At 42.6% G+C, this 23,299-nt stretch overlaps 1 protein-coding gene across 3 annotated transcripts in view; it reads left to right on the forward strand.

Moving 5' to 3' along the window:
• CPNE4 (copine 4) overlaps positions 1 to 23,299 on the forward strand; it is a 689,746-nt gene that overhangs the window by 642,837 nt on the left and 23,610 nt on the right. For 2 of the 3 annotated variants that reach the window (XM_070466751.1, XM_070466752.1), the window contains exons 9-11: positions 4,651 to 4,737; positions 8,637 to 8,696; positions 22,110 to 22,243. In XM_070466751.1, the coding sequence (XP_070322852.1) occupies positions 4,651 to 4,737; positions 8,637 to 8,696; positions 22,110 to 22,243 (281 nt within the window). The remainder of the gene's footprint in view (positions 1 to 4,650; positions 4,738 to 8,636; positions 8,697 to 22,109; positions 22,244 to 23,299) is intronic. The other variant, XM_070466753.1, reaches the window with a different exon arrangement.

Here is a 23,299-nt window from a genome sequence, read left to right on the forward strand (position 1 = left end):
TACCCAGATTAACATGCAAGTTTGACCTTGGGGTACAAAATAAAGCAGGGCAAAGGCTAACAGAGTTTTGTCAAGAAAACAGGTTGATCATAGAATATACCCTTTGCCAACAACACTAGAGATGACTCTACAAATGGACATCATCAGATGGTCAAAATCAAAATCAGATTGACTATGTTCTTTGCAGCCAAAAGTGGAGAATCTCTATACGGTAAAAACAAGATCTTGGAGCTAACTGTGGCTCAGATCATAAACTGCTTATTGCAAAAGTCAGGCTTAAATCAAAGAAAGTAGGGAAAACCACTAGGCCATTCAGATATGACCTATATAAAATCCCTTATGATTTTACAATGGAGGTGACAAATAGATTCAAGGGATTAGATCTGGTAGACAGAGTGCCTGAAGAACTGTGGACAGAAGTTTGTAACACTGTACAGGTGTCAGTGCCCAAAACCATCCCCAAGAAAAAGAAATGCACAAGGGCAAAGTGGTTGTCTGAGGCTTTACAAATACCTGAGGAAAGAAGAAAAGCAAAAAACAAGGGAGAGAGGAATAGATATACCAAACTGAATGCAGAGTTGCAGAGAATAGCAAGGAAAGATAAGAAGGGCTTCTTAAATGAACAAGAAAAGAAATAGGGGGAAACAATAGAATGGGAAAGACTAAAAACCTCTTCAAGGAAAGTGGAGATATCAAGGGAAATTTTCATGCAGGGATGCATATAATAAAGGACAGAAACAGCAAGGACCTAAAGACGCAGGAGAGATTAAGAAGAGGTGGCAAGAATCAACAGAAAAACTGTACAATTAAAGTCTTAATGACCCAGAAAACCATGATGGTGTGCTCTCTCTTCCTGAGCTGGACATCCTAGAGTATGAAGTCAAGAAGACATTACTACAAACAAAGCTAGTGGAGGTGATGAAATTCCATCTGAGCTATTTAAAATCCTAGAAGATGATGCTGTTAAAGTGCTGCACTCAATACATCAGCAAATTTGGAAAACTCAGCAGTGGCCACCCAGCTGCTAAAGAATCTGCCTGCAGTGCAGGAGACCCCAGTTTGATTCCTGGGTTAGAAAAGTGCCCTGGAGAAGGGATAGGCTACCCACTCCAGTATTCTCAGGCTTCCTTGTGGCTCAGCTGGTAAAGAATCTACCTGCAATGTGAGAGACCTGGGTTTGATCCCAGGGTTGGAAGATCCCCTGGAGAAGGGCATGGCAACCCACTCCCGTATTCCTGCCTGGAGAATTCCGTGGGCAGAGGAGCCTGGCAGGCTACTGAGGTGGTAAAGAGTAGACATGACTGAGAAGCTAAGCATAGCAACACTGCACAGCAGTGGCCACGGGACTGGAAAAGGTCAGTTTTCATTCCAATCCCAAAAGGCAATGCCAAAGGATGTTCAAACTACTGTACAATTGCATTCATTTCATGTGCTAACAAGGTTATGCTCAAAATCCTTCAAGCGAGGCTTCAGCAGTATGTCAACCAAGATCTTCCAGATGGACGATTTGGGTTTCCAAGAGGCAGAGATACCAGAGATCAAATTGAGACCATTCATTAGATCATAGGGAAGGCAAGGGTGTTCCAGAAAAACATGTACTTCTGCTTCATTGACTATGCTAAATTCTTTGACTGTGTGGATCACAACAAAATGTAGTAATTTCTTAAAGAGATGGGAGTACCTTAAGGGAGTACCACCTTACCTGTCTCCTGAGAATCCTGTGTGTGGGTCAAGAAGCTACAGTTTGAACTTGACATGGAACAATTGACTGGTTCAAAAATGGGAATGGAGTACTTAAAGTCTGTATACTGTTACCCTACTTCTTTCACTTATTAATATATACAGAGTACATTATGTGAATGCTGGACTAGATGAATTACAAGCTGTAATCAAGATTGCCGAGAGAAATATCAACAACCTCAGTATGCAGATGATACCATTCCAGTGGCAGAAAGTGAAGAGGAATTAAAGAGCCTCTTGATGAAGGTGAAAGAGGAGAATGAAAAAGTTGGCTTGAAATGCAACATTTCAAAAACTAATATCATGGCATGCAGTTCCATCACTTCATGGCAAATAGAAGGGGGGAAAGTGGAAGCAGTGGCAGAGTTTCTTTCCTTGGCTTCCAAAAGTTACTGTGGAGGTTATTGCAGCCATGGAATTAAAAGACCCTTGCTCCTTGTAAGGAAAGCTGTGACAAACCTAGCATATTAAAAGGCAGAGGTATCACTTTGCTGACAAAGGTCAAGATAGGTAATGCTTTGGTTTTGCCAGTAGTCATGTGTGGATGTGAGACTTGAACAGTAAAGAAGTGTCTCAGTCTGGAAGAATTGATAGTTTGGAATTTTGGTGTTGAGAAGAAAGACCCTTGAGAGTTTCTTGCACTACAAGGAGATCAAACCAGTCAATCCTGAAAAAGGAAATCAACCCTGACTATTCATTGGAAAGACTGATGCTGAAGCTGAAGCTCCAATACTTTGGCCACCTGATGCAAAGAGCAGACTCATTGGAAAATACCCTAATGCTCGGAAACATTGAAGGCAAAAGAGAAGGGATGGCAGAGGATGAGGTGGTTAGATAACGTCAACAACTCAATGGACGGGAGTCTATGCAAACTCCAGGACATAGTGGAGGACAGAGGAGCCCAGAGTACTACAGTCCACGGAGTTGTAAAGTGTCAAAAATGACTTAATGACTGAACAACAACAAAACAAAAACTGTAAATATACATTGTGACAAATGTTATTAAAAAACTGAGCCATTTTAGTTATAAAGATGTAACATAAAAGAGATCACCTGAAAAAAAATGAAATTGAACATGAGGGCCCTTAAAAATGAAATGTCAACCATAAAAAACAAAGAAATAGCATTTCAGGTAGAGGGAACTTTGCAATTTACTGAGTCAGAAAAGAGTTTGGTGTGTTTAAGGATCTGTAAAGAGACCAGTTTATCTGTAGCAGAGAGGGTGAGGGAGCCATGCATGAGATGTGATCAAGAGACCAAGAAAAGAAGGTTCTGATAACTTGGAGAAAAGAGTTTATATTTTCCTATAAATGTGTTGAGAGCACACTGAAGACTCTCCAATTTAGCAGCCACTACCTATATACACCTATCTCAGTTTTAAGAAGTTTTAAGGTAAATTCAGTTAAATTTCAATTCTCTCTCTCTCACACATACACATACACACACATATCAAGTGCTCATGTAGCTAGTGTCTTTCACATTGGTTGGTGCAGATGTGGAATCTTCTCATTATTGTAGAAAGTTTTATTGTGCAATGCTATGAAGGAGTCTAGACTGGAGAATGAAAAGACTGGAGAATGACATTAATTTTTTTCAAGATTACTCTGGCTATTGTATAGAGAATCAGTTATAGAGAGATGAGAGTGAGGCAGGGAGATATTTCAGGAAGCCACACCTATAGGCAGGACAAGAGGTCAGCAATCTGGGCTGAGTTCCTCTGGGAAACGCCTCTCGGCTCCAAACAATGCCAAGGGGACTCACTCCTGCATTTGTGCCTCTGCAGCTGGGGTAGCTGAGATGTTTCTCAACGTGCTCTTTCATCCTCTGGGATACCAGCCTAGGCTAATTTCACATGGTGCTGAAAACATCCAATCAGCAAGGGCAGGGCAAGCCCCACTGCACAGGCACTTGTGAAACCTCTGCTCATATCACTTTTGTTAATGTCCCATCAGTCAGAACAAGTCACCTGACAAAGTTCAAAGTCATTGTGCGCTGGGAAGAATGGGTCATTGCAGACAATGCTGTATCAGCCTATCCACTAACATCTGGCTCAGAAATGTCTTTGTTTTCAGACACTTCCAATTGTCAGGGGGTGAAAATTTGTCTTCTGAGTGAAAATCCAAGGAAGACTCCTGTAGGACAGTGGGCAGGAGCAATTTGGTGACTCTTGGATGTTTGACTTTGTCAGTAGTCAAAATGCAGTTAGCTTTGTCCCATGAAGTCTTGTGTAGAAATGTTGAGCTCTGTTCACCCATTAACTCCCAACTGCCTCCTCAGTTCTGATTCTATCCCTCACAGAAGCCCCTCTGGAGAAAGTGCCACCATTGTGATATGTATCAATCCATCATTTTAGTCCTCTGCGAAGTTAAGCAAACTCATCATCCCCATCCGCTTCCTATAACCAGTATTCAGCCTTCCTCAGTTTTCCTGCCTCTTAAGTCTATTCCCAGACACTAAGACTCAGCATTGGGGTTACTCAGCTATGTGTCCCAAGATCTCTCCTTCCCTCTGCTTTTTGATTTGACCCCATTCATAGCAAGCATTTATAAGTGTCAGGCACTGTTCTAAATGTATTATAGGGGCTACTCATTCCATCCTCACAGTAACCCTATGAGATAGCTATAATTATGGGCTCCATTTTACAGAGGCAATATGCAAGGCATGAGGGAAGCGAGTCATTTGTCAGAGGTCACACAGCTGGAAAGTGAGGAGCTGGGTTTCAAACCAGGCAGACGTTATCAGAGTCTTCCTCTCACCACTTCTCCTTTCTTCCCCTCCAGATGCAAGGGGATCAGCTAGAGAGCAGGTGTCAGCCCTCAGGACCGCCTGCAACAGCACCCAGGGGCCTCCTCATTAATAACTCTACTTCTTCCTGAGCTGGCAATCATAGAATAACCTTTCTTATTGCAGGTGCAGTGGGAGTGTATCAACCCCAAGTACAAAGCCAAGAAGAAGAATTATAAGAACTCGGGCATTGTGATTTTGAATCAGTGCAAGGTATAAACATAGCCCCTGTCTTCCAGGAGTTTGAAGCTAAGGCTGTCTGGGAGGAAGGCCCAGGTGGTCTGCACAGAAAGAGAGAGTGTCAAGAAGATGTGACCTTTTTAAAATAAAAAAATCAGAACATCAAGGTATTAGTGGACATACATTATAAGTTTGGGTGGCTTTGGAGCTCTGGTAGGCCAATGCCTCCATCACCTCAACAAAGACAGTCCTGCCCAAAAATAACAGAGTCCTGGTCACAAGTCAGGTTCTCCTCTGCCCAGGACAGCATCAGAGGGAGGTCCCCAGATGGGGGCAACCAACATTTCTAAAGCACTTGAGTGAGTGAGTGAAAGTCGTTCAGTTGAGTCCAACTCTTTGCAACCCCGTGGACTATACAGTCCATGGAATTCTCCAGGCCAGAATACTGGAGTGGGTAGCTGCCCCCTTCTTCAGAGGATCATTCCAACCCAGGAATCAAACCCAGGTCTCCTGCATTGCAGGCGAATTCTTCACCAGCTGGACCATCAGGAAAGCCCAAGAATACTGGAGTGGGTAGCCCATCCCTTCTTCAGTGGAATCTTCCTGACCCAGGAATCAAACCAGGGTCTCCTGCATTGCAGGCAGATCCTTTACCAGCTGCTAAATGGAAGACCCCATTTACATGTAATAAGCATTAAGTTTTTAACAAAAAAAGATTTTAAATAGAATAGTTAATATTACCAGAACTGTACCAAGACAATGTAATACCATAAAAAGTTATGGAAAATTGCAATAATCTGCCAAAAACAGGATTATTTCTATTATAGTCTAAATTCAAATTTTATCTTCACTTATGCATATTTCACAAAAGAAAACACTAATATTAAGTTTTAGAGTAAATTTTTACTCTTTTTTTTTGTACTTTTATTCCATAACTACATTAAAGTATTGCCATTTCAAAGAAACATCTACAGCTTCCCAGAAGAACTAGTTTTAATACTGGCAGTCGTCCTGTTCAATACACACCAATATAAATCTTTTCTTGTCAGAGAGCTCAATATTAAGTACTTTACACCAGGCTTTTTTGTTCTGTGTTTTCTTCTCCTCTTGGGTGCTGTGAACTCTGTTTCACTAAAACTTTCGTTCTCCATTTCCTCTTCTGTAACCACAGGCATACTCAGACTTAAAGATTTATCTTCCGTATGTATATTCTGCATACCACCTCTGTCTCTGGAAGACACTTTCGTTCCTGCTGACACTTTCTAAAGTGTCACTTTTAGACACATTCTAAAGCACCTAACTCTGTGCTTATCACACAAAGTGATAATCACTCATACTTACCACTCAATGCTTTGTATGTGGCACCTCCTCCATGCTGAAGAGATACCATGAAAACAAGACATGGAGGATGAGTAAAACACCTAAAAATTTCTCCCAGAGGGGCTCTAACTTTGCAGAAAACCCCCTCTGAGAATAATTTTGCCATTGGTTGAGTACTTGCTATGGTAAAAATAACTACAATACATTCTGTTATTCTTCCCACAACTCTGAGATGTCTACCTTCAAATGTGATTGTAACTAGTTCATTGTCACACACATGGCAAGAGCTGAGATTTTAATCTCTGTCTGTCTGACTACATGATGTAAGACTTCCATGCCATCCAGTCTCTCTCTAAATATATCAGGTTCCTTTTCTCAGAGTTGGCATTCCTGGCTGCCAGGGGCTGTAGGAGCCCATTCTCATATAACGGAAGAGTTGGAGAAAAGACTGATGGGTCTAGCTTAAGTCAGAGGCCTATCTTGTGAACTAATTACTGGAACTAGACAATAACAGTGCTTACGATTGGCCATCTGGGATCATTGTTTTGATAATGTTTCCTGTATTTTATGATGCTTTGATATCTTGGGGACTTGCATACTGAGAAGAACTGCCCCTATTAGGTTTAGCTAATTCCTCGAGATAGCAATCAGCGTGCCTATGAGCCCATCTTTGACACGCAGACAGAGCAATCCAGAGCCTGTCTCCCTAGCCACCCCCTTTCCTGAGCTCTCACACACCAAGCCAATATTCCCCCTGCCCTGTGTCACCCCAGAGCCAGTTTCAGACAATTAGAGACCATGCCTATTGCCCAGAGCCTCCAGAATCACTCATTATTCAGTCCTAAACCTGCTTAACTGCTTACCTTGCCTCACTCATTCCTCCCGACAAAAACCACCATAATGACTTTTGTCTCTGCTTCCCCTGCATGCCTCCTGCCTCCTGACTAACCCAGTGCTACCCCATGTGGCCCCTTTGTGTGGCAGGATATGCCTTCAGTCCTTTGGGGACCTGTGAATAATAAACTCTTCTTTCAAAGGCAGTTGTCTCTAATCATATTACCTACCTACCTATACAGACCAAATCCTGATGCATTCAGAACAGTCCTGTGCCCATAAAAGCAGGAGAAAAGACAATCCAGATGAGTCATGTCTGTAAGGTGACTGTGCATATAACTGTTTCGATCTAAGAGTCTGGCACTCAGAGGACATGGTACTGGTAGGGATATAGTAGCAGGGCCACCCACTCCAGTATTCTTGGGCGTCCGTGGTGGCTCAGACAGTAAAGAATCTGCCTGCACTGGGGGAGATCTGGGTTTGATCCCTGGGTTGGGAAGATCCCCTGGAGGAGGGAATGGCAACCCACTCCAGTATTCTTGCCTGGAGAATCCCCATGGACAGAGGAGCCTGGCGGGCTACAGTCCATGGGGTCGCAGAGTCAGACACGACTGAGTGACTAAGTACAACACAGCGTCTCAACTATCAGGCAAAGCATCCCCATAAGGAAGCCTGGAGCAGGCACTATTCTGAGGGCCCAGGAAACATCAGCCCTGAGACAAGTCTGCTGATAGGTGTGTGCCACCTGGAGGTGGTGCCTGGAAATGCCACCACGGGGTTTTGCGGGTCAGTCTTTGAGAAGCTGCCCTGAGCCTCAGATGGAATATGAGAAGTGAGGTTCAAAAATCAGCTAACGGTTGTACCAGTAAAATGATCCAGATCGTGAGCTCTATAACTGCAGGTACCATGCCTGTTTCTCTTCTCCCTGTATCCTTAGCATCCAGGGCATGGTGGAGGCTCAATCAATCCTTGTCAAATAACTGCGTAGATGAATGTCACCAAGACTCAAGCAGCAGAATCATAATTTAGCAGAAATGAAGACTAGAAATCAGTAAAGTGTGTGAGAACACAGAAGCTAGGGGTGGGACAAGAAGCAGGAAGACTATAGACTTCCAGCCCAGAGGTTAAAAGGATACATTTGAGTCCCACCTCCACCATCTAGAGAGGTAATCTTAGCCTCAGTTTCCTCGTGGATAAAATGGACACAATAATAATCATAGCATCACCTTCACAGGCTCATTCTAAGAATTAAATGAGATCATGTATGTTAAGAGCTTGGCATACAGTTAGCGCTCAGTAAATATTAATCCTTGTTCTTCATGGCAAGGGAAGAATCTCACTCACTGGCAGCTTACAGTGGAGAGCTTCTTGGACAATTGTGACCTTGAAGCTGTTTGTCTTTTTCACTGTGGTGTTAGGAACGTTACCAAAACTGGGACTTAGACACGGGCAGCAAGACTGAAGCTAAGCATGAGACTTCATGTATTTCAAACCAGTGGTGACCCATGAAAACACAGTACCAGTCGCACCCCAGAGGCAGAGGCTGATAAAAATCATGTAAACCCAAGAAGAGTGAGAAAGAGGATGGATGGTTGCAGCCCTCACAGGCCCATCTGTTTTCTTTCTCTCCTCTCATGAAAGATAATAGCTGACTCATCTTTTCCCCACAGGCCTTTCTCTGCTCTTCCCTCTAGGTCAGCAAACCCCATGTTTAGGCCTCTAATGTGTAAGTACTTGGATCACACTGTTCTAATACAGCTTCCTCTCCTCCCATGCAGATTCACAAGATGCATTCTTTCTTGGACTACATCATGGGTGGCTGCCAAATCCAGTTTACAGTGAGTTGTTTGTTTGTTCTTACTCAGGGAGCGAGGTTGGGGGTCAGTGCTGGGTGTGGGGCACAAGGACCCACAGTCTGTTAAGACCCTGGGCTGGCTTTGCTTGGGTTTCACCGCTGAAATATCATACAGTTACATGTCTTTGCAGTGAGGTCACACTTCTGTTTTCCCCATGACTACTTTTTCAGCATCCTATCAGGAAATGCATGCCATTTAACCTCAGGGGGGTTGGGGAACCATTCTGTTATGCTTTCCATTCTTTCAGTAACTGCAGGAGGCAGGAGGCAGTGGGTGGGTTGCCAGATTCCATCACTGGGTGAAAAGGGTTGGGGGAGGAGTGAACCGTGCTAAAACGTCCCACTGAACCATGGCTGATATCTTGGTTGTGTTCATGTAGACAGAACAAAAGCTTACATGTCAAGCCCAATGGTCAATGCCAAGAGTAACCCATCCAGATGATTCACTGGGCAATGAAAAAGTGAATTCCAAAAGACTGGAGAACCAGTCTGTCAACGTTGAGAAATAGAATTAATGAGTGGACTAAGGATCTTCTCTGTGAGCCCATGGGATTTGTATACTCCTAATAATGTATTTGGTGGTGGGCTGGGTCTTTTTTAAGTGTCTGGGTGGGCCAAGATTGTAAGTCCACCTGCCCTGACACAATTTGCTCTCAGTGGCTACCTCCTAGTTTCCAGCAGACATGACCTGCAAAGAGAGAATACCCAGATGACAAGAAATAGATCTGTTAAAACCTGTGGGAAAGTCACGTGGATATAAACAAGCTGTGCAGTATCTGCGCCCCATCTTACAGAAGTGTACTTGTGAAGTTCAGCCCTATTTAGCTCCCTAGATGGGCTCAAACACGTGAGGAAGAAAAAGAGAATGGTTTGAGCCCAAGAGAGTCAACTGGACCAATATGCTCCTGAGACTAAAGGTCAGTTCAGTTCAGTCGCTCAGTCATGTCTGACTCTGCGACCCCATAATCTGCAGCACACAGGCCTCCCTATCCAACACCAACTCCCGGAGCCCACCCAGACTCATGTCCATTGAGTCGGAGATGCCGTCCAACCATCTCATCCTCTGTCATCCCCTTCTCCTCCTGCCCTCAAACTTTCCCAGCATCAGGGTTTTTCCAGTAAGTCAGCTCTTCGCATCAGGTGGCCATAGTATTGGAGTTTCACCTTCAACATCAAACCTTCCAATGAACACCAAGGACTGATCCTCTTTAGGATGGACTGGTTGGATCTCCTTGCAGGCCAAGGGACTCTCAAGAGTCTTCTCCAACACCACAGTTCAAAAGTATCAATTCTTCAACTCTCAGCTTTCTTTATAGTCCAACTTTCACATCCATACATGACTACCAGAAAAACCATAGCCTTGACTAGATGGACCGTTGTCGGCAAAGTAAGGTCTCTGCTTTTTAATATGCTGTCTATGTTGCTTCCAAGGAGCAAGCATCTTTTAATTTCATGGCTGCAGTTACCATCTGCAGTGATTTTGGTGCCCCAAAAAATACAATCTCTCTCTGTTTCCAGTGTTTCCTCATCTATTTGCCATGAAGTGATGGGACCAGATGCCATGATCTTAGTTTTCTGAATGTTGAGCTTTAAGCCAACATTTGTACTCTCCTCTTTCACTTTCATCAAGAGGTTCTTTAGTTCTTCTTCACTTTCTGCCATAAGGGTGGTGTCATCTGCATATCTGAGGTTATTGATATTTCTCTCAGAAATCTTGATTCCAGCTTGTGTTTCTTCCAGCCCAGCATTTCTCATGATGTACTCTGCATATAAGTTAAATAAGCAGGGTGACAATATACAGCCTTGACGTACTACTTTTCCTATTTGGAACCAGTCTGTTGTTCCATGTCCAGTTCTAACTGTTGCTTCCTGACCTGCATACAGGTTTTTTATGAGGCAGGTCAGATGGTCTGGTATTCCCACCTCTTTCAGAATTTTCCACAATATATGGTCAAAGGCTTTGGCATAGTCAATAAAGCAGAAATCTATGTTTTTCTGGAACTCTCTTGCTTTTTTGAAGATCCAACAGATGTTGGCAATTTGATCTCTGATTCCTCTGCCTTTTCTAAAACCAGCTTGAACATCTGGAAGTTCATGGTTCATGTATTGATGAAGCCTGGCTTGGAGAATTTTGGGCATTAGTTTACTAGCGTGTGAGATGAGTACAATTGTGCGGTAGTTTGAGCATTCTTTGGCTTTGCCTTTCTTTGGGAATGGAATTAAAATTGACCTTTTCCAATCCTGTGGCCCCTACTGAGTTTTCCAAATTTGCTGGCATATGAGTTCAGCACTTTCACAACATCATATTTTAGGATTTGAAATAGCTCAACTGGAATTCTGTCACCTCCACTAGCTTTGTTTATAGTGATGCTTCCTGAGGCCCACTTGACTTCACATTCCAGGATGTCTGGCTCTAGGTGAGTGATCACACCATTGTGATTAACTGGGTCATGAAGATCTTTTTTGTACAGTTCTTCTGTGTATTCTTGCCACCTCTTCTTAATATCTTCTGCTTCTGTCAGGTCCATACCATTTCTGTCCTTTATGGAGCCCATCTTTGCATGAAATGTTCCCTTGGTATTTCTAATTTTCTTAAAGAGATCTCTAGTCTTTCCCATTCTATTGTTTTCCTCTATTTCTTTGCATTCATCACTGAAGAAGGCTTTCTTATCTCTCCTTGCTATTCTTTGGAACTCTGCATTCAAATGGGTATCTTTCCTTTTCTCCTTTGCTTTTCACTTCTCTTCTTTTCACAGCTATTTGTAAGGCCTCCTCAGACAGCCATTTTGCTTTTTTGTGTTTCTTTTTCCTAGGGATGATCTTGATCCCTGTCTCCTGTATAATATCATGAATCTCCATCCATAGCTCATCAGGCACTCTGTCTATCAGATCTAGTCCCTTAAATCTATTTCTCACTTCCACTGTAAAGGATTTGATTTAGGTCATACCTGAATGGTCTAGTTTTCCCCACTTTCTTCAATTTCAGTCTGAATTTGGCAATAAGGAGTTCATGATCTGAGCCACAGTCAGCTCCTGGTCTTGTTTTTGCTGACTGTATAGAGCTTCTCCATCTTTGGCTGCAAAGAATATAATCAGATTTTGGTGTTGGCCATCTGGTGATGTCCATGTGTAGAGTCTTCTCTTGTGTTGTTGGAAGAGGGTGTTTGCTATGACCAATGTGTTCTCTTAGCAAAACTCTATTAGCCTTTGCCCTGCTTCATTCTGTACTCCAAGGCCAAATTTGCCTGTTACTCCAGGTGTTTCTTGACTTCCTACTTTTGCATTCCAGTCCCCTATAATGAAAAGGACATCTTTTTGGGGTGTTAGTTCTAAAATGTCTTGTAGGTCTTCATAGAACCGTTCAACTTCAGCTTCTTCATCATTACTGGCTGGGGCATAGACTTGGATTACCGTGATACTGAATGGTTTGCCTTGGAAACGAACAGAGATCATTCTGTCATTTTTGAGATTGCATCAAAGTACTGCATTTTGGACCCTTCTGTTGACTATGATGGCTACTCCATTTCTTCTAAGGGATTCTTGCCCACAGTAGTAGATATAATGGTCATCTGAGTTAAATTCACCTATTCCAGTCGATTTTAGTTCACTGATTCCTAGAATTTCCACATTCACTCTTGCCATCTTGTTTGACCTCTTCCAATTTGCCTTGATTCATGGACCTAACATTCCAGGTTCCTATGCAATATTGCTCCTTACAGCATCGAATCATACTTCTATCACCAGTCCCATCCACAACCAGGTGTTGTTTTTGCTTTGGCTCCATCCCTTCATTCTTTAAGTTATTTCTCCAATGATCTCCAGTAGCATATTGGGCACCTACTGACCTGGGGAGTTCATCTTTCAGTGTCCTATCTTTTTGCCCTTTCATACTGTTCATGGGGTTCTCAAGGCAAGAATACTGAAATGGTTTGCCATTCCCTTCTCCAGTGGACCACATTCTGTCAGACCTCTCCACCATGACCCATCCCTCTTGGATGGTCCCGCACTAAAGACTAAAGGTAGTGGAACCAAAGGATTAGAGCGAGGTTCTCCAATGGGATGAGGTAAGGCCTCTCCCTAGATAGAGGCTGGGCGTTTGCTGTAACCTCAGAGGGGTCTACCTATGTCCTGCCTAAACTCAGGCCATTGTTCATTTGCCACTGAATACTTATAGGAGTTAATTATAGATTATGGTCATTTCTTTAAAATTTAAGGTTCTCTAAAAGCACACCCATAGAGCTATACCCCCGTATACACACTGGCATGTTTAGAAGGTAGCAACCATGTCCATTGTGGGCATACACCCTGACCCCTGTCTGTCCTGGGCTCTTGGAGGTGGAGGATCGAGCAGTGTCACAGAGGAGACAGTGTCCCATGATCTTAGGCAAAGGGCTGGTTTCAGGAAACTATTTATAGATTTTCAAGTGAAAGCTCTATTGATTTGGGTCTGTTTTAGGTTCTATAGATCCCATGCTTTTGAACAACTCTTTAGTCAACCTTCATGGGCTTGCTTTGCCCTTGGAGTTGGGCCGCAAAGAATCAGCCCCAGTGAAAACTGGAAGTTTGAACCCAGAGGGTTTCCAGCTGTACACCCTGGCTCACAGAGGAGAGTGGAGGTCGTGTGGTCCCCCTGACCCAAGGAGATTATCCTTCTGTTGTTGCTCTCCCCTCCTTCTCACGTTTAAAAAAAGTGCTTGAGTAATAAGAAACCTGTTTTTTTAAACTAGTTACTTGCCAATTAACTTTTTATTTTTTAACTCTATTTATTTTGGCTGCACTGGATCTTTGTTGCTACATGTGGGCCTTCTCTAGTTGTGGCAAGTAGGGGCTACTCTTCATGGCAGTGTACAGATTTCTCATTGTTGTGGCTTCAGTAGTTGTGGCTAGCAGGCTCTAGAGAACAGGCTTAGTTGCATGTGGAATCTTCCTGGAGCAGGGATCAAACCTGCGTCCCCTGCCTTGGCAGGCAGATACTAAACCACTGGATCACCAGATGCCCCATCCTTCTCACTTTTGCTGACCCTCCCCAACTTGGAGGGACCACCTCAGTGGTTATTGCCACCACTTCCCCAGCTTCCACTTCCCAGCCCTCGAGGGTCCACAGAGGGACCTGCAGGAAGTCTGCAGTGAGTGAGGAGCAAGACCTCTGAAGAGGGAGAGTAGGTACAGATAAATGCCAAGGAGAAAGAGCCAGACCATAAGCAGTGCCTAAAACAAAGCCCTACCTCCTGGAGGGCTCCAGGCCAGGGATGCAAGAGAAGGTGCTAGGTGTTCTATTTTGAGGTTTCTGTTAAAGAAAGCATAAGAACCACTTCATTGTTATTTTCTCTAAAATTAAGTCAATAATTTCTTACTACTCAAGCATTGCCAGCTAATGTAAATGATAAGCTGTAATGCAAACTATTAATAACAATTGACCTGCCTTACTTAATTTGGCCTCTAAGTATTTATTATCTGCCCAATCATTTCATTGAAGCCATCTGGAAAAATGAAAGGAACATCGCAGAGGGATAAGAAATGAGAAGAGGGCTTCCTTGTGTGGAGGTGGGCAGAACAGAGGAAGTGAGTCCAGGATGACTCAAATGTTTTGTGCCTGAAGACAAAGCATGTCGGCCCCATTCAGAGAAATACAGAACTCAAGATTAGCTGCCAGACAGCAGAATGAACTTCCCCGCAGATGTGGTGGGGGTGTTTTCAGGCATCCCAGTGAGATGGCATTTATAAATATGGACGTTGGTTTCAGGAGAAAGGTGGAAGCTTCACATATATAGGTCTGGAGGAGACAGCTAAAGAGAAGAAGACAGAAAGATAGGGGGCCTGGTAACAGAATGTTATGGAAAATCTGCATGCAGCAACAGGGGAAAGAGAAGCCAACAGTAAGATAAGATACACCAGAGGAAAAGGCCCCAGAGGAGGCAGTAACTCAGATGATCAGGAGAAAGTCTAATAGGATCAAGGACAATAATCTCATATGCTAAAGGAAAGATAAGGTGAAGAGTGAAAATCAGAGACTGGGCCATGTGATGAGTAAGCACAAGTCATCTTCAGAAGAGCAGCTTCAGCAGAAGGAAATAGTAGGCCCAGGTGCTGGGGTGTAACAGACAGTGAGGACATGAACACAGTGGGTACAGCTACTCGTTCAAGACAGCCGATGGTGAAGGAAAGACAAGAGGCGGAAAGTAGGTGCCAACCTGAGGATGAGAAGAGGGGAATTTTAAGTAATAAAATAAGCAGAAAAGGTCCCAGGGAGGGAAGCAGATAAAGGATGCTAAAAAGAGCCCCCATCAATGATTCTTCCTCTTTTTCAGTCCCATGGACCACTTGAAATCTGACGCAGGGTCTACATCCTCTCACTGGAAAGTGTATACACTCCATCCCACACACAGCTACAGGATGTCAAGGGCACCCAAGAGGAACCTTTGTTCCTTGTGTGAATTCTTGAGTCATAAGGACTCTGGAGCAACAGTCATATCGTGGTCTTGGAAGAGCTGGGCAGAGGTAAAGCAGAGATTAAGGGAGAGAGATTGGGTTCCATGCATTTGGCACATGGCACAGCAGCCAAAAGGAAACCAGGTACTAGAATTTCACCTACAGTCAACAGCTATAGACAGCATAGATGAGACCAGACTCCAAAAGATATCTGGAAAGACAATGGTAGAAGAATTAAATGTTTCTTTTGAAAGTTATTGCCTTTCCAGATGCAAAAAACGTTTACTGTGAAATGGATTTTCACTGAATCAGGTTGTAAGCAACACAAACGTCCAACAATGAGGTAACGGCTATATAAATCGTAGTAGCTCATTTAGGTGGACTATGATAAAGCCATTTTAAGTGATAATTATAATGATTTGTAATCACATGGGGATATGTTAATGTCATAATATTAAGTGAAGAAAAAAGAATATAAAGCAAAGCTACCCTATGATTACAACTATGTTAAATGTCTTTATGTGTTATATATATTTTTTACATATAAAATTTTAAAATATTTTGTATTTATATATATGTAAGACTAAAAAGGAAAAATATGACTTACTGAACTAGTGGAATCCTGAGTGGTCATTTTTCTCTTATTATATTCAGATGATCCTTTTTATTATTTGTAATATTTTTAAATTAAAAGGGGTATTGCTAGGAGTTCCCTGGTGGTCCAGTGGTTGGGACCTTGCCTTCCAATGCAAGGGGGTGGGGGTTCAATCCCTGGTCAGGAAGCTTAGATGCCACATGCCTTGCGGCCAGGGAACCAAAGCATAAAACAGAAACAATATTGTTACAAATTCAATAAAGGCTTTAAAAATGGCCCACATCAAAAAAATCTTAAAGGGGCAAGTATCACTTTTCATTATCTCTGATTTCATTATCTATTTTTTAATAATATGATATAACAAGCTAAATGTGGCTAAGCTTGATGATTAGCCTTCAAACCTAAGAAAAGATCACCTATTAAAGGTCCTCTCATGTCATCTTTTCTGACCTTAATACACTTAGGATATCCTATGCCCACACTGTGTCTCAGTTTAGTTTTAAATCCTGATTTTAAATGTCAGGCTAAATAGTGAGGTACTCTTGTGTAGACCTCTGAGACGTGAGACTGAGTCCTGGGTTGAAGACAAGAATGCTTTGCACGTTCCAGGAAGGGAACCAGACAACATCCAGGTTGTTTCTCATCTTATCTTGGTTCCTATTTCTTTCCTGCTATGGAGTTTTGAGGAATCAGAAAAGCACAAGAATAATATGTGTTATTTAAGAAATGGTCCAGACTGAACAGCATCACCACCTATAAGGCTCATTGTATAGGCCCAAACTGTATACAGACTTAAAAAGAAAAATGAACAGCTGCCCTAATAGCAGATGATATCACAAAGGTTTCAGAGAGATCAGACAACTAACCGGAGATGGGTTCACAGCAGCTTTCCCCCAAAAAAATCCAGGTGGGTCTCAAATGACCCAATTGTCAGAAGCAGGGAAGGGATCTGAGGCATGGGCTCGGTTCAGGCAAGAAGCTAAAAATATCCAAGGAAGGATACCATCGTTAGCATCCAGCCTTTTTCGGAAGCAGTTCCTCACACTGGGGACTTGGCAGCATAGAGAAAGTAAGCACTTTGCCCTCATACTTTGCAAGGTTTTGCAAAACTGCTCCATGGCTCTGCTTAATGAACAGCGAGGCCTCCTGGGCAGAAGGGGACACAAAGGAGGCCTGCTCTGGGGCTGCCCACTGGGAAGATGGGCATACACACCAAAACCGCAGGCTTTCCTAAATGCTTCATAGCAGAAGATGAAAACAGTAGCTCTGCAAGCCTGCCACATTCAGGAAGCCAGGAATCAAGAGCCTCCTCCACAAACTGGCATTTTTCAGTCATTTTCTTGCTTTTATCTCTCAACTTAGTCCCATCTTTCACAGCCTCCCTGTTGCTTTTTAAAATAAATCTAACCTTTCTCGCTGTTCTCTTTGCACTCATGCTAACTTAAAGAGCACAGAGAATTGGTGGTAGAAGACCACCTCCTGAAGACAAAATTCTTATCTCTAGCCTCATCAGGGAGACTTTAGGAGCCATCACTCTCCAGGGGGGACAAAAAGGCACCTTTGAGCTGCCTTGTACCTGAGACTGTCTATTTACTGCCAAGTCAAATGATAAAGTGAGACAAGATAGCTGAGAACTATACAAAAAGATTTTATTGATCCAGATAACCACAATGGTGTGATCACTCATCTAGAGCCAGACATCTTGGAGGAAGTGTGAAGTCAAGTGGGCCTTAGGAAGCATCACTATGAACAAAGCTAGTGGAGGTGATGGAATTCCAGTTGAGCTATTTCAAATCCTAAAAGATGATGCTGTGAAAGTGCTGCACTCTTTATGCCAGCAAATTTGGAAAACTCAGCAGTGGCCACAGGACTGGAAAAGGTCAGTTTTCATCCCAATCCCAGAGAAAGGTAATGCCAAAGAAAGTTAAAACTATTACACAATTGCGCTCATCTCACACACTAGTAAAGTAATGCTCAAAATTTTCCAAGCTAGGCTTCAAGAGTATGTGAACCGAGAGCTTCCAGATGTTCAAGCAGGATTTAGAAAAGGCAGAGGAACCAGAGATCAAATTGCCAACATCCTTTGGATCATTGAAAAAGCAAGAGAATTCCAGAAAAACAACTACTTCTGCTTCATTGACTATGCTAAAACCTCTGACTGTATGGATCACAACAAACTGTGGAAAATTCTTCGGGAGATGGGAAAATCAGGCCACCTTACCTGCCTCCTGAGAAACCTGTATGCAGGTCAAGAAGCAGCTGTTAGAACTGGACATGGAACAACAGACTGGTTCCAAATTAGGAAAAGAGTACATCAGGGCTGTATATTGTCACCTGGCTTATTTAACTTCCATGCAGAGTACATCATGCAAAATGCTGGGCTGGAAGAAGCACAAGCTGGAATCTAGGTTGCTGGGAGAAATATCAATAACCTCAGGTATGCAGATGACACCACCCTCATGGCAGAAAGCCAAGAGGAACTAAAGAGCGTCTTGATGAAGGGGAAAAAGGGGAGTGGAAAAGCTGGCTTAAAACTCAGCATTCAAAAAAGTAAGATCATGGCATCTGGTCCCATCACTTCATGGCAAATAGATGGGGAAAAAAATGGAAACAGTGAAAGTCTTTATTTTTTGGGACTTCAAAATCACTGCAGGTGTTGACTACAGCCATGAAATTAAAAGATTCTTGCTCCTTGGAAGAAAAGCTATGACCAACCTAGATAGCATGTTAAAAAGCAGAGACATTACTTTGCCAACAAAGGTCTGTCTAGTCAAAGCTATGGTTTTTCCAGTAGTCATGTATGGATGTGAGAGTTGGACTATAAAGAAAGCTGAGCACTGAAGAACTAATGCTTTTGAACTGTGATGCTGGAGAAAACTCCTGAGAGTCCCTTGGACTGCAAGGAGATCAAACCAGTCAATCCTAAAGGAAATCAGTCCTGAATATTCATCAGAAGGACTGATGCTAAAGCTGAAACTCCAATATTTTGGCCACCTGATGTGAAGAGCTGACTCATTTAAAAAGACCCTGATGCTGGGAAAGATTGAAGGCAGGAAGAAAGGGGATGACAAAGGATAAGATGGTTGGATGGCATCACTGACTCAATGGACATGAGTTTGAGCAAGCTCCAGGAGTTGGTAAAGGACAGAGAAGCCTGCCATACTGGAGTTCATGGGGTTGCAAAGAATTAGACACAACTGAATGACTGAACAACAACAACAACAAATGCTAAGATATTTTTATGAGCAGAGGGAACTATAGAAAGCAGCATGTGATAGGGATCATTATTTTATTTCTTTTTTGCATCAGATAATTTTTAGGTTAATACACTTCCCCAAAGTTTCATCAGCATCTCCTGAGCTTGAATAGCCTCTGTGGTTGTCGTAAATAAGGGGGCCATTCCCACAGAAAGAGTGCAAACCCCAGAGGCCTGCAGAAAAATAAAAAGCAATTTCCACTGGGCATGTTTTTCTCTACAGCACCACCAGGAACAGGCAACTCAATACTGCCTACTAACCTTGAACTTCAAGTTACCCCACTTCATAATCCCCTGCATCCCCAAGGAGATCTGGCCACTCCCTTCCCTAACTGGCATCCAACTTCAGAATCAATGAATATCCTATTTCTATTCCATGCTTAATATATTCCATCACAATCCTCTTCTCACCACCATCTCTGCCTCCCCCTAGTTTATTAAGCATAAGGGAATTATTTCAAGCCTAAGGATGAAGAGTTGATAGAAATGAAAAGATGTAGAGCACTGGGACCAGAGTGAAGAAAGAGAGGGAGGCACCTAGGATGCAAAATTTAAGGAGGCATCACTTGAATTGGGCAAGTGTAGGATCAGCTCAGATGAGTGCCTTCCTGAGTTTATGCCCTAGTCACCTCTCTTGTCTTACCCTAATCCCAGCCCTATGATTTTTTTCAAAATTTAATATAGTTATTGCCAAAATTTTTAACGCTCATCCAATGTTACATACACTTCTTCCCACACCACAGGAACTCATCCAGGTGATACACCTGGGCTCAAATGCTGCCTCTTGGTGCCTACATGCTTGGAGCATCTCACCCGTGCTTAGGAGGATTAGATGTTCAATTACGTTTCTTGAATTGCCGTTTTTCTTTATGGAGGTTTTCCCCTCTATTCTTTATATTATCTGATTTATCTGATTTCATTCTCTGATTTTACATCAGGATACCAGCATGTTTTTGTCATCATGAGACACCCTTGACAATCAGGTAATCAACACACATGGGACAACTGCAGTATTAAAAAACACACGTAGACTGGAACGTCAGTGATTTGCAATATTTGCAGTGACACTGATAAATCAGAGCAGAATCAAGTTTGTGTGTGTGTGTGTTTAGTCGCTTCAGTCGTGACTGGCTCTGTGACCCTACGGACTATAGCCCACCAGGCTCCTCTGTCCATGGGGTATTCCAGGCAAGAATACTGGAGTGAGTTGCCATTTCCTTCTCCAGGTGATCTTCCTGACCCAGGGATCGAACCCACATCTCTTATGTTTCCTGCATTGGCAGGCAGGTTCTTTACCACTAGCGCTATCTGAGAATCAAGTTTGTCTCTGCAACATCCTTGCAGTCTCTAGAATTTTCTACAGTTCTAAAGTGCTTTCCACAGTAGGAAAGAAAAAGATGCTTTACTTCTAGCCTTCCCCGCACTATTTTTACTTTTTAAACACTATGTGCACCTGTGAGGTGCCATGATCTCTTAAGTGTGTCTTGTCAGGACAGAAGTAAAGAGTGGCAGGTGTGTGTTGAAGCTTAGCAAATCCAGGAGGCCTGAGATGCTTGATTTCTCCAAACCCTGTCTCTTGGGTATCTTTCGAGTGTCTTCCTTGGAGAAGTTTTCCAGGGATTGTCTGAATGTATCTGGACCTTTTTCTGGTTGGTGCCCGATAGGTGTGACCTAGAATGCCCTTTGATTGCAAAATGCATGTAGACTCCCCACCCCCAAGTAACTTTTCACCACAGTTCATGTTGTCTTCCTCTCTCTTTTCACTGGCTTGGCTTTCACCTTCAGGATGAAGTCTATCTCAGAAGATATTGGATTTCACTGGTCCTTTTAGGTCACTCCCAATCATCCTCAGTCACCTATTATCCCACTGTTTTTTTCTTCTTTTTAAAAATTATTTTATTTTAATGTTTTTATTGAAGTATAGTTGATTTACAATGTTGTTTTAATTTCTGCTCTATAGTAAAGTAATTCAGTTATGCATATATATACATTCTTTTTTAAAATATTATTTTCCATTAGTTTATCATAGGATACTGAATACAGTCATCTGCAATATACAGTAGGACCTTGCTGTTTATCCAGTCTATATATAATAGTTTACAGTTTGTTGTTGTTGAGTCATCAAGTTGTGTCCGACTCTTTATGACCCCATGGACTCTAGCACACCAGACTTCCCTGTCCTTCACTATCTCCCAGAGGTTGCTCAAACTCATTGAGTCAGTGATGCCATCCAACTGCCTCATCCTGTTGCCCCCTTCTCCTGCCCTCAATCTTTCCCATCATCAGTGTCTTTTCCAATGAGTTGGCTCTTCACATCAGTGTTGGAGCTTCAGCTTCAGCATCTGTCCTTCCAGTGAACATTCAGGGTTGACTTTCTTTAGTTTACAGCTGCTAACCCCAAACTCCCACTCCATCCTCCCCCACACCCTCTCCCCCCTGGTAACCACAAGTCTGTTTTTCATGCCTCTGAGTATGTTTCTCTTTGTACATAAGCTCATCTGTGTCATATTTTAGATTCCACATGTAAGTGATATCATATTTGTCTTTCTCTTTCTGACTTACTTTTTGCTTAGTATGAGAATCTCTTGTTGCATCCATGTTGCTACAAATGCATTATTTCATTCTTTTTATGGTCAATTAGTATTCTGCTGTATATATGTACCATATCTTCTTTATCCTTTTATCTGTGGATGGACATTTAGGTTGATTCTCTGTCATGGCTATTGTGAATACCACTGCTATGAACATAGAGGGTGCATATATCTTTTTGAAATAGAGTTTTGTCTGGATATACTCTCAGGAGTGGGATTGCTAGATCATATGGTAACTTTATTTTTAGTATTCTGAGGAACCTCCATAAGAACCTCCATACTGTTTTCCATAGTGGCCATACCAATTTACATTTCCACCAAGAGTATAGGAGGATGCCCTTCCCACCACATCCTCTCCAACATTTGAACAACTAATTTTTAAAGCTAATGAATTTCTTCTCTAACTCTGCTTGTCAGCAGGATGTGTAACATACAACTTCCCCCCTCCCTCAGGCTGCATCACTGTCAAGGTTAAATGAAATATGTTCACTTTAAATCCACCCACTCTCCTATCTTCTCTTCCAGGTAGCTATAGATTTCACGGCCTCAAATGGGGACCCCAGGAACAGCTGTTCCCTGCACTACATCCACCCCTACCAGCCCAATGAGTACCTGAAGGCCTTGGTGGCAGTGGGAGAGATTTGCCAAGACTATGACAGGTATGAGACTTCCCATCTCTGGGGGTTCTTGTGGCCCCTAGCTGATCCTGGGCAGAATAATGGAAATGAAGTTATGCTGAGACTCATGAGGGGACAAAATAAAGCCTGGCTATTCACCTCTGGAGGAACTGAGTTCATGCCAAGCTCACATTGGCCACCAAAAAATCATTTCTTCTCTTTCTTGGCTGGCAGGACCACTGGAGAGAGATTTTGGTTTCTCTTTTATGAAGTTTCATTATGTGCCTTACTACATACAGAAACTTGCAAAGTTGTGTGCATTGACTAGCAACGTAATGTCGCAGAACATCAAGCTCCACTTGAACATCTAAGTCAGCATCTGTACTGTAACATGATTCCTAGATGATTTGTGTGCAATTTGAGATTTGAGAAGCACCAGTTTATTGGGCACTATTCTTTATTGTCCTCATACTAACCCTTCTGTCATGGGTGTTGTTTAACAGAAGAGGAAAACTGTGCAGGGAGGGGAAGTGGTGTGTACCCTGACCTACAGCCAAGGGCAGGATTTAAACCCAGAGCCAGCTCCTTCCACAGCATAAACTCGTAATCATGGGATTTCACTGACCTCAAAAGCTATTGGTAACTTTAGCAGAGGGTGTGTGTGAGCCCACAACAGTGTTTATATGTGTTTGTACGCCTGTATAGAAAACACAATTTTGAGTTCAGATCGGTATTCTATTTATTTTCACTTGATGGCAAACATTGACCTTGCCCACCAAGAGAATTCCTTGTAAGAAGTGATTTACATAAACTAGATTGAACTGAATTTATTTTGCCTTTCCAATATTTCTAGATTGAGGTGAAGTTGTTCACATGTTTGATTAAGGAGGCTCTTTGAAATAGAACCAGTATAAATATATTATGGGTAAATCTCAGTTGACAGCCTGATGTGATTGTAAAACAGGACTAGTTAGTAATAAGCAGTAACTAAGTGACGTGAAAGTTGCTCAGTCATGTCCAACTCTTTGCGACCCCATGGACTATACAGTCCATGGAATTCTCCAGGCTAGAATACTGGAGTGGGTAGCCTTTCCCTTC

The sequence above is a fragment of the Odocoileus virginianus genome, chromosome 4, assembly GCF_023699985.2.
Source record: "Odocoileus virginianus isolate 20LAN1187 ecotype Illinois chromosome 4, Ovbor_1.2, whole genome shotgun sequence".
NCBI lineage: Eukaryota > Metazoa > Chordata > Mammalia > Artiodactyla > Cervidae > Odocoileus > Odocoileus virginianus.